This window comes from Perkinsus marinus (assembly GCF_000006405.1).
Source record: "Perkinsus marinus ATCC 50983 genomic scaffold scf_1104296935302, whole genome shotgun sequence".
NCBI lineage: Eukaryota > Perkinsozoa > Perkinsida > Perkinsidae > Perkinsus > Perkinsus marinus.
Genome location: NW_003214508.1, coordinates 637,232 through 648,490, shown reverse-complemented (window position 1 = coordinate 648,490; position 11,259 = coordinate 637,232). Strand labels below are relative to the sequence as shown.

General features: G+C 47.4%; 3 protein-coding genes across 3 annotated transcripts in view; 2 read left to right on the top strand and 1 right to left on the bottom strand.

Annotated features, from left to right (window-relative positions):
• Nucleotides 1–1,585, top strand: part of Pmar_PMAR003487 (pre-mRNA-splicing factor PRP17, putative) — a gene marked incomplete at its 5' end in the record, with an annotated part of 2,562 nt that extends 977 nt beyond the window's left edge. The window contains 10 exons of the mRNA XM_002784182.1: nt 28–150; nt 237–299; nt 348–479; nt 529–657; nt 700–854; nt 902–988; nt 1,033–1,134; nt 1,183–1,260; nt 1,302–1,364; nt 1,410–1,585. Of these exons, the coding sequence (XP_002784228.1) occupies nt 28–150; nt 237–299; nt 348–479; nt 529–657; nt 700–854; nt 902–988; nt 1,033–1,134; nt 1,183–1,260; nt 1,302–1,364; nt 1,410–1,524 (1,047 nt within the window). The 3' untranslated portion in view covers nt 1,525–1,585. The remainder of the gene's footprint in view (nt 1–27; nt 151–236; nt 300–347; nt 480–528; nt 658–699; nt 855–901; nt 989–1,032; nt 1,135–1,182; nt 1,261–1,301; nt 1,365–1,409) is intronic.
• Nucleotides 1,586–2,845: 1,260 nt separating this feature from the next.
• Nucleotides 2,846–6,466, bottom strand: Pmar_PMAR003486 (Endoplasmin precursor, putative). The gene is made up of 21 exons (XM_002784181.1): nt 6,380–6,466; nt 6,263–6,327; nt 6,104–6,213; nt 5,857–6,053; nt 5,580–5,812; nt 5,341–5,478; nt 5,204–5,293; nt 5,079–5,153; nt 4,863–5,024; nt 4,699–4,788; nt 4,556–4,651; nt 4,232–4,482; nt 4,118–4,181; nt 3,981–4,065; nt 3,814–3,928; nt 3,617–3,766; nt 3,432–3,564; nt 3,271–3,384; nt 3,165–3,221; nt 3,002–3,118; nt 2,846–2,951 (listed from the first exon to the last, which is right to left on the bottom strand). Exons 1-21 carry the CDS (start codon nt 6,447–6,449, stop codon nt 2,928–2,930), a joined length of 2,436 nt encoding a protein of 811 aa, XP_002784227.1. The 5' UTR covers nt 6,450–6,466; the 3' UTR covers nt 2,846–2,927.
• A 644-nt stretch (nt 6,467–7,110) lies between these two features.
• Nucleotides 7,111–11,259, top strand: part of Pmar_PMAR003485 (nexus protein 2, putative) — a gene marked incomplete at both ends in the record, with an annotated part of 8,026 nt that continues 3,877 nt past the window's right edge. The window contains 10 exons of the mRNA XM_002784180.1: nt 7,111–7,267; nt 7,353–7,418; nt 7,489–7,567; nt 7,619–7,728; nt 7,777–7,873; nt 7,914–8,013; nt 8,061–8,154; nt 8,201–8,282; nt 8,338–8,406; nt 8,460–8,551. Of these exons, the coding sequence (XP_002784226.1) occupies nt 7,111–7,267; nt 7,353–7,418; nt 7,489–7,567; nt 7,619–7,728; nt 7,777–7,873; nt 7,914–8,013; nt 8,061–8,154; nt 8,201–8,282; nt 8,338–8,406; nt 8,460–8,551 (946 nt within the window). The remainder of the gene's footprint in view (nt 7,268–7,352; nt 7,419–7,488; nt 7,568–7,618; nt 7,729–7,776; nt 7,874–7,913; nt 8,014–8,060; nt 8,155–8,200; nt 8,283–8,337; nt 8,407–8,459; nt 8,552–11,259) is intronic.

Below are 11,259 nucleotides of genomic sequence, written 5' to 3'. Positions count from 1 at the left end.
ATATGGTGTAAAATTGTATTCTGTTAGGACCCTGGGTCGACGACATCGCAATGGCATGGTAGTAAGCCTAAGGTTGACTATCAGGGCAGGAGTTGGATCGAATGTCCACCACAACAGACTAAAAAGCAACAGAGGGTAATATTGGCAGCTGTTTTTGGGAGGCGTATGTCTTACTTTACTGCATACAGGCCAAGCAGATGGAGTATATTGAGGATGAGGACGATTATAGGAATAAGACATGTTACCTGCCCAAGAAGTGGATATGTACTTGGGAGGGGCACACTCAAGGAGTGCAGGCGGTAGTGATGGGAAAAAGGAAGGACTTAGGTTGATGGTCGTGTTGGTAGATACGATTTTTCCCGAAGACAGCTCATCTGCTGGCGTCTGCTGGTTTGGACGGTACTGTTAAGATTTGGGACTATTATAACGCTAGGGCGTGTCGCATTACGTATACAGGACATGAGAAGGGGGTTAGAGATGTGGGTATCAGTACAGGTGTTGGAAGTTTCACTGCGCCATGAAATTCAGGTCCAGTTTATCGGGGACGGTACCAAGTTCGTGTCCTGTTCGTATGATCATCATGTCAACTACTGGGATACCGAGACAGGGAAAATTATAAGGAAATTCGACCTCGGCAGTAGTTGCTATAATCTAGCGGTAATAGAGTATATGCAGTGGTTGGGAACTCACACGTCGTAGGTGCATCCCACTGAACTGAACTCTTTTGTTGTGGCATGCCACGATAAGAAGGCGGCTCAGTTCGATCTGAACTCCCCCGGGGACGAACCTATACAGTTGTATAAGGATCATCTGCGTGCTGTTAATACGGTTACTATTTGTGACGATGGAAAGAGGTGATGCCTTGCTGCTTGTTCAGAGCTTGACAAGATGATATATTCAGATTGGTGACCACCTCCGATGATAGGAAGATGTTTGTATGGCACTGGGGTATACCAGTGGTGGACAAGTACATAGCCGAGCCTGGCATGTAGGGTTGATGATAGCTTATTATCGTCGGGATATTTGTCATAGGTCTTCGATACCTGCAGTGACACTTCATCCTAGTCAGAAGTTCATGGCATGTCAGTCAATGAACAATCAGATAGTGGTCTATCAGGCTTACGGTGGTTTCAAGTATGCGATGTGGGCTTTGTAATGGTATCGATAGTTAGCTGTTATCAGGTTGCAAGGTCGGAAACGCTTCACTGGCTTCAACAATGCTGGATACGCAATCGAACCTGGGTTCTCAGCTGACGGAAGGTAGCTACCGTTTGTGTGTGCTTGAGTTTATCTTTGCCTAGGTATATTATGTCGGGAGATGGGGATGGGCGGTTACACTTCTGGGATTGGAAATCGTGCAAACTGTAAGAAAGTGGCGTCACTGCTTTGTGACACTACTTGGGTTTCAGGTATCGCACTCTGAAGGCTCATGATGGCTGTTGTGTTTCCTGCCTTTGGCATCCCAACCAGGCCAGTCGAGTGGTGACAGCTGGCTGGGATGGGAAGATTAAGCTGTGGGACTGAGCTTCCTACTCTCAGAAACGAAGTACAGTGATAGTAGATAGAGCGAGAAGAAAACGATTGTGGTTTCCCTTGTTCACATTTAACGTCTGTTTGGGTCCCGACCGTGGAAAGGTTGCGTTTCATGAGTCTGGCATTAGGACTTCACTGTGCTTGAATGTCGTTGTCTCATATTACGATCGGTTGCATTATTGGTTCATCCATGGTGATTGTTATCAAGCAGGGTGAGTCGTAGCGTAGGGTAGTAGCCCTGGTCGTAAGCGGCCTAACATGTTCTGTTGTAATTATGTCTAATATAGTAGTGCAAGATCTTCTCATGTGACACGGAAACCTGAATGGGTGATGTTCGTGCCAGCGTAAACCCCATGTATGTGTGCGAATCGTACAGTGGTAGGGATAATGACCTCCGAAGAATAGAACTCGATACACGTCAAGTGAGTAGTGATAGGCTCGTACCAGAGCGGACGCACAATAGAATGGGTCATATCGCAATACATAACTACTGTATATGTACGTACAGGCCTCCCCACCGAACTGAAGCTACAATAATTACAATTGTTTCATGCATGATATGGGGACAGACGCACGTCACAGATTGTGCGGATGAAAGAGATTAGATACATCCGATATCCGCGTCTCAAGCATACACGTGGAAGGCAAGAGAAATTCCGGGTTGCAGAAAACAGGATCATATCTCGACAACAGAAGGTGTCCCTCGTACAAACAAGCGCAGCACATTGTCCGACCAGCAGTGAATGCCTGACCATTCATGCATGGCTCGATGACATGATTTTGCGCTCTTATTTGAATTTGCCAGGTTAGTTTTGTAGAGGGATTGTTGCCATGCTTACCATCTTAACGACAGTGTCCAACGATCTGGACGACAATTCACGATGTACAAGGGAAGATCAAGAATATACTAAAATTTCTCGTACAGCATTATCTAAGCCAAATATGTTACCATCATAATCAACCAAGTCATAATCAAACCAGCAAGTTTGGAGCAAATTCTTCAAACATGAGTTGATGCTCCTTTTGACAGTTCCTTCGTACCTTTTATCCACATACCATTGAGGAAAGGAACATGATATACTCGACGACTACACTTATAAGAAGACTTCTAACCGCAAGTTATTTTCGCAATTGTGGCTACCTCTAGGGAAGAACTGCGACTCTATTGTGAATACTTCCATCTTCCACAGGCGTTTGGCCGAAGAGTTGCGGTTTAGACACCACATGCATATAATTTGCCGTAGATATACAGTATACAATTCAACCCACTGAACGCTACACCATCCAACAGAAAAACGGCGCCCTGGTTTAAACCCTGATGCACAGAGTTACACCTGCCCAAAACGGTCTTTACTTATAAGGGTGACATCACGCTCATATCATTCTCCACAAACTTACAACTCTTCATCCTCCGACTCCTAACGAACACCAAGCCAATCGAAACATCATGATAGACTCCTCGATTTACCTTCGACATTTCGTTGTCAGGTTCGAGTTCTTCCTCTTCTCCTATAGTTGTAGAGTCGTCACTTTCCTCCTCAGCTGGCGGCTCCTCGACCTCCTCTTCATCCTCGGGTACTTCCACCTGCACCAACAATACTCCCTAACAACCACACTGATTCACATCGTACTTCGGCCACAGGGGTGTTGGGATCAACGCCGAGCGACTGACTCATGAGAGAGTACACCTGTACAGCAGAGTAAATAGGCGCCACAAGCATACCAACCATCGATCACCTTCTTCACGAGCGTATGAGGATCGAGAATCTCGTATCCAGAGTCGAGCATTGCCGCTTGGAAAAGTACAACAGCAGTGTCTTCAGCGTTTGTATCCGCCTTGTCCTCGTTAACCTACAACGAGATGATGAGGTTATAAATTAGAGAGCGGTTAACCATACCTTCACGAGGAGGTCCTTGATAACCGGATGATCCGGATTGAGTTCTAATGTACGACGACCGATCATCATATTAAGTTGGGTCTTATCCTGGAAAGACTGAGCTCTCACCACCCTCTCCTGCTGAGGCGTGTACCTAACATCAATCCACAAATCATACCAATGTCATTCTCAGCGACCGAACCCACCCGAACTGATCCGAGACGACAACACAGGGAGCATCAACAAGACGCTTGGAGATTTTGACACTCTCCACACCGTAGTTATAGTTGGCTTGAGGGTCCTTCTCAGAGGCCTTCGTTAAGATGTCCTTATACCACTTCGTCAACGGCTTGTACCTTGCACACTCAGGAATAACTAAACCAACTACGACCGAGGACGATACATCTTCTGGAGTTTTGAGAAACGCTTCTTGTCGTCCTCGGTTTCCTCGAGCTTCACATCAGCCTTCTGAATCGAAACAAGCTTCTTGCCATCGTAATCAGTGAGACGCTGCATGCCTATATAATCAATCCCATAATGTCAACACTCATTCGTTGTAAGAGTGTTTACAAGGCTCATCCAAATGGTTGTCGAGGAGCAGCACTTCGATACCCTTTTTGTTGAAGATCTGCAGCGAGGGATTCTTCACCATAACCTGGCGAGAAGAGTCCAGTTGACATCGTGAAACATGAACTGGTCTCTAGTACGTCGATAGAATCGCCACTCATGTAATAGATCGAGTCCTGGTTCTCGTCCATATTTTCAATATACCTGAAACAAGCGAATACCGTACATAACAACGTATATTCACGTTTCATCACTTGTCCAGGGAGATGGACTTATCGCCACTTTTGGTCGTCCTGAAACGCAACAACTTCGCAATCTTCGATCGGTTAGCGTCATCTTCGAAGCAGCCCAGCTTGAGGTTATCCGCGAATGACGAATAGAACTTATCTAAGTGAATCACACCTGACTGGCATGCTCGCTTACTGCTTGCCTCACCCCAGTCGGTCTCCTTGTCCTTCGAAGATTTATCTTTCTCCTCCGTCTCAGCGGCCTCGTCAACCTTAGCCTGCTCTGCCTTCAATTTCTCGTCTTCCTAGCAGAGACATGAAGAGGACTCTCAGCGTGGTACGAACCGGTACCATAGCCAACTTCTTGATCATCTCCAAAACCTTCCGTACTAGCTTCTTCGAGATGACCTTTAAAATCTTGTTCTGTTGGAGCTGCTCACGCGACACCTATAAAAAAGCATCAGTTTCGATTGAACGAGGAAGAGGCTGCTCACGTTGAGAGGAAGATCATCAGAATCAACAACACCTGTGATGAAATTGAGGTAACGAGGAAGAAGTTCGTCGAACTTATCAGCAACCAAAACCTAACAAATGGAGCAATCCCGACCATGCTTACATTCCGGACAGTATATACAGTAGAATGACAACGACGACTTACACGGCGCACGTATAGCTTGATCTCAGACTTCTTCTCCCAGTAGTTCTGCATGAAGTTGTAAGGAGTCCTCTTAGGAACAAATAGAATAGCCTTGAATTCGATCTCTCCTTCAGCACTAAAGTGCGTATAGGCCAGTGGCCCCGCATGGTCCTTAGCGATCGCCTGTGATGCACCGAGATAACGAGTCTGCATCCGTGTGCCTCCATGCCAGCCTACCATATAGAACTGCTCATAGTCTTCGTCCGTAATATCCTCCTTGTTTCTCAGCCAGAGCGCCTTCTGAGTATTAACCTACAAATAGCACGATCGCCTCCAGCTGTTACTACAGGCGGTGACCTCACCTGCTCGTAGTCGTACACAGTCTGCTTCTTCCTAGTCTTTTCCTTCTCCTTATCCTCTTCCTCGCTCTCATCTTCCTCCTTAACCTCGACCTGAGGTGACATAGGTAACATATTTTGCACTTGATTGTTCCACTAACGTCAGAGTCCTCCTTCTGGGATTCATCAGACTCTTCCTCGTCCTCATCGAGATCGGCTTCAACCTCCTTTTTGGTCTTCAACGAGATGGAGTAAGGAACGAACTGGGAGTACTTCGTGGCAAGGTCCTTCAGGCGGCTCTGAAATGGCAAATCTACAACTCCAAGCAAGGCGAAAGCAACCGTTGAGAGTGTTTCGCGACGCGACGCATCGTATATTATAAAAGGAGCAAGTTCCTTACCTCCTCGAGATACTCGTGGGCATCTTCCTTGAGGTGAAGCGTAATCTCAGTTCCACGGCCTAGAGTGTCACCACGTGGATCAGGGCCCACAGAAAAACTAGCGTCTGCACTAGACTCCCAGATGTGCTGCTCGGGGTCGTCGTTATTCTTAGACGCGACAGAAACCTTATCCGCGACAAGGAAAGCCGAGTAAAAACCAACACCGAATTGCCCAATCAGATTGGCGTCCGAACCTACATAACATCATAAGGCTTGCGCACAAGCTGGAGCATCTCACCACCCTCGGCCATGGCCTCGAGGAAGTTGCTGGTACCGGACTTGGCAACAGTACCGAGATTGTTAATGAGGTCGGCCTTAGTCATACCAACACCCGAATCGGTGATAGTCAACGTGTTGGCGTTCTCATCGTAGTCGATCTTGATATCCAACTCGGGTTTCTCCTTCAAATAATCGGGGTCTTGAAGACTGTTGTACCTGAGTTGGCACTAAGTACGATCGAAGAGCGCCAAGACAGCGCAGCCCACCTCGCCTTCTCGAGAGCATCGTTGGCGTTGGAGATGAGCTCGCGGAGGAAAACCTCTTTATGGGTGTAAAGAGAATTTATGATGATGTCCATCAACCTGCTCACTTCAGCCTACAATTGAGATTCGCTTACTGTCAGCAACAACCTCGATAAGCCCTACTTGGAACTCATGCTTCTCGGCATGGTCTTCGTACTCAGCGGCGAGGTCCTGGGTGCTACCGACAGCTGAAATGAGGTAAGGCGGTAGGGATAGATCAAACCCACGAGTAGGACGTACAAGCTTTCTCCTCGGCGAAAACTGCCACAAGGGGTAGTAATAGGACGGCGAATAATCGTTGGAAGCGCATACACGCAAAAAATGGATAAAACTTTACGGCCACGGCTGAATCGTCATGATAGTAGACAGACGTGCAATCGTTAATCGCCGTGAACATATCTTTTCCCAGATATCTTTTAGCACGCACTCGGGGAATGTTAATCTCGCTACGCCATCGTAAGCGATACCAACAAATTTGTTTCGGATGGAGTCTATAGACTAGGGAGCACATCCGACTTCGGCAGATCAACCTGCGTTTTATGTTTTTAGTAGAGGTGACCAACTAGTCGGAAACAACTATTTACGTGACTAGCTCGATAATATAAAACTAGCCTTATTGCTGATTTTTTACTTAGGTGTGTCGGCACTTGCACTCGAACACTTCTTCCAATCAACATCGATAGCAGCACTCTTCTCATTCATCTGGATGAACGGTAAAATTAGAAATAGAGTTATCTAGCGCCATCTCAAATTGTGTGATTTGTCGGGAATGCTTTCTCTCACGACGAGTGACCCGAGGCAGTCGACGGTTCTAGACCTGCACTTGTTTCTCTGACTTTCCCCTCACTAGTACTCTGCTAGTGAAAGCGTTATAACTCTATAGTGAAGTCGATCGTGTTTGCCAGCTCGTGATCGTTTCTCTTCACAGTAGAGGTATTCCTCTGTTACATTAATTTCAAAGCGTTTTATCAATGGGAAATTGCGCTTGCCTCGGTAGCAAACACGAGACACCTCAAGAGCCTACTGACGGCGCAGCATCAGCGCCTACAAGGCCACCCAAGGAGACTGCTGGTGCCGCGGCTACTCAGGATGCCTCAGCGGGAGCAGCGGCGGCGGCGAACGCAGCAGGTAACTCTCACAACGCGACACTAGCAGTAGTAGCCCCCGGCGGCGGCGAGCACTAGCTACTTCCCAGGGGACACGGCTGCTTCAGGTGCTGCTGCTGCTGATCAGCGACAAGGTGGTGCCTCCTCGGCCACTGCTGCTGCTGCTGATAACAGTAGGACTGCGATCCCGCATGCTCATGGCTTCCAGCTGTGGCTTTTGTTGAGGTGCTCTGCCCTTCTCAGGTGCCGCGAACGGTGAAGTAGCAGCAGGAGGTACTGCTCGTGAGAAGAGGGCGCCTTTCAAGTGTGAAAACGGTGCCATGTAATTGTCACCTTCGCCTTGTGTACTTTCTCACAACCTCCCCCCCTGTAGATATACCGGTGAGTGGACAGGCAACTCTCGCGATGGATTTGGAGTACAAGTATGGCCCGATGGCGCCAAGTACGAAGGGGAATGGAAAAGCGACAAGGCTTGTGGAAAGGGTAAGCGCCATCGTAACAACTCAGATTGTTAATAGCCTATTGGGGTAGGCAAGTTCACTCATGCTGATGGTGATATCTACGATGGTGAGTGGAAGGACGACAAGGCGGATGGTCAGGGTACTTACTATCACGCCGACGGCAGCAAGTAGTAGAACTGAAGCCTACTTAAGGGACTATTGATGTAGGTATACAGGGCAGTGGAAAGATGATAAGCAAGATGGCTTTGGTCGTGAGGACTGGCCTGATGGAGCTACGTATGAAGGAGAGTACAAGAACGGCAAGAAGGTTGGTGAATTAGGTTGCTACTATCAGTTTTACTGTGTACTCTTTAGGATGGCCATGGACGATTCTCCTGGACGGATAACTCTGTTTATGAGGGCTCTTTTGTAAACAATGACATAGAAGGCTATGGAACCTATAGTTGGGGTACTATAACTATCGCTTGAGGCAAACCTACGATGTTGTTCATAAGGTGATGGCCGCAAGTATGAAGGTGAATGGAAAGACAATCGTATGCACGGCAAGGGAACATTCATCTGGGTCGATGGACGGAAGTAGTATTACTCTGCTTATGCTTAAATCTTTACACTTGCACTACTCACATGTTAGATATGAAGGGCAGTACGTGAATGACCAGAAGGATGGTCAAGGCGTATTCACATGGCCGGATGGGCGCCGGTAAGGTTAGTGACTATCATTGTTGGTTCTTTCATGTTGGCTCTTCCTTTAAGATATGAAGGAGGCTGGAAGGCCGGCAAGCAGAATGGACGTGGCATCTATCGAACGGCTAAGGGAGAGGTAATTTCTGGTGATACCCAAAACTGTTGAAGTTCCGGTTCAGGTTCGGGAAGGCGAGTGGGACGACGGTCACAGAGTGCGCTGGCTAGGACCTCCTCATGTATTGCCTTGATGAGTTATCGTTAGTAAATAGTGATGTCAATTTAGGCCGCTGAAAGCACCGAGGCCGAGGCCCCTAAGGATACCTCTGCTGTAGCAGCAGCTGATGACACTCAGCAGCAATAGTGAAGCAGGCTATGTAGATCCGTAACGACAGAGGTATGTTAACTAGACTTCACCTTCCGCGACATCACTACTACCAGGAGTATCAACACTTGAATGCAATCCTCTGCAATGCTGCTGTACTCATTACTACCAACACTAAAATTATACTGGTTTATTTTTCTCTACTTACCGTTGCAATGGTTTGCACTTGAGCTACTCCTGCGATGATAGTCGCCCACGGGGGTGGTGATGGCGTGGCCTTCTTTTACGTCGCATAAGTGTTATTATTTTCGCGATGAGAGCGACTGCCGAAAGCAGCTATGATGAATATTGTCAATACTGTCGCTATGTGCTGCAAACATTCATTGTTTTGTGTTGGTGTAGTAGGGGTTGCTCGAAATTCGAGTTGGGTACCAATTCTGTTTGAAAGCCAGGATTTTGAGAAGAGAGTACTGGCATGGATCGGGGTGTACGAGGGTTGTCTTGGATGATGTTTTCTGGAAAGACATTGGTGGTGGATTTGCCGGATGTGCGTGTAACCGCGAGAGGAAGAGAGTTATGGCGCATACCCCGAGGGCCTGGGGCCAAGGCCGACCTTTGTAAAGCATGGCCAGCAGCAGGACTCGCGGTCTACGGCCACAAAGTTTGATAGAGTATCCCGGCCTTGTTAGCTACGTGGATTGATCGAAAGTAGTGGAGACGCCGTAGTCTCTATATGATTTTTGTCCACTAGCGGAGGAAAAACTGCATCGCAGTTTTTCTGTGCCAGCCTCTACAAAGAACACGAGCTATACAGTATAGCTCCTCAGGAGATTGTGTTGTATCATTGACAATGATTGCTAGCATGCAAAAATGAAAGTCAGTATCTGCTAATGTGTAAGAAAAGCTTGTATTGTATTTAATATCTTTACGTACGAGAGTGACCAGACCACCACTTTTACGGCCTTGTTGTGACCGCTGTCCAGTAGAGGGTAAATGAGTCGCAAGCATGTGCTCGACATTGTAATTACGAAACCTTAACCGTGATTCCTCACCGTGAAAAGTTTCTTGAAGACATACCACATGTGGTGTAGCTCGAGCAATATATCTCTGCAGCTCAAGTTTACCAGTAAACAGGCCATTGATATTATAAGAGATGATTGTCAAGGAAGAATTAGTAGACCTCCGAGGTGACGAAAATGAGGGTACCGATGTAGGGTCCTTTATCAACGGGAAGAGAGAGGATGGGATACTCAGCCGCCACTCAGTCACCACCCGTAGGGTGATAGTCGAGCACGGTATGTTCGGTTTAGCTTCGTGCTAACACTCCCACGCCGCGTTGAGGCGCTAAACCTATGGGAGCTTATCCATGCGTTTCTTGATTGAGCGTTCCTGCAGGGTGAGCGAGATACAAAATACACTCTGCGGAGCAACGTGAATTGTCACAGAGAATCACCATGATACGTGCGCGAACACGCGCGCCCAAAAACTCTGAATTTCACGGAATTTCAAATTTCAGTGACATTTCACGTGAAATTTCGCCTTTGAAATTTCAGCAGCAACATTTCATGAAATCTGCGAGCCCTGTCGTAGTGGTAGCTCCGCTATCACTAGGTAGTCCCATCCAACGGTGATCGTGTCTGCCCTGACTTCTTTATTTCTCTATACTCCCTCGTGCGGTCACACTACGGTCACGCTCCGTCACACTACGGTCACACTCGCTCGTGCGACGCAGAGCGAGTGTGACCGTCACAGTACGTGCGACGTGCGTACACGTGACATGTGGGCCTCGCACCCGAACCTACCCCTTATCGAATCTCTCCTAAGATTCTCTTTCGTCTCTCTATTACATCGATACTCTTACCTTACTTCTACCTTAGATTCGGGTTGATATTAGCTCGGTATTATGAACGACGATAGTGAGAATCTAAGTGTGAGATCATACAGTAGCATCGGGATATGTTTGGATTTCGATAGCGGGTTGTGAACATCCTCTGGTGACTAACTCATCATCTAGTGCCGATGCCAATGTTGGGTTGTTCACCAGAGGTGATTGGCTTGATCAAGAAGACGCTACAGTTCAGTTAGAAGTAATAGCATTATCCGTGAACCTGGATTTATGTCTTGTAGCTTATTTCCAACCTGAGATGGACATATTCCGTTCTCCACTTTTCCCTCTCTACCTATTATCAGGTGTAGTGGGATCTCTCATAAGGGTTCCTATATTATATGAGAAGGTCACGAAAGATGCCGATGTGTATGCCCTAGTTGGAAAAGTAACACTCGGTAGCCACAATGTCTATGGTCTCATTGACACCGGCGCCCCCATAACGTTCTTCCTCTGGAAGCATTGGTATGAGAAGGGTCATCCAGGGAGGTGCAAGGACATCATCTTCGGTTGTTATGAATGCAGCCCTGAAGCTTGCAGGGAGGGAGAAACTTGTACACTACATTTCGGAGATGATTCCGTAGTGAGGATCTTCAAGGAATCTGCAACGGCCCATTTCAGCCAAGCTGTCAGTGCCACTATTACATTCGGTCTGGTTGCTG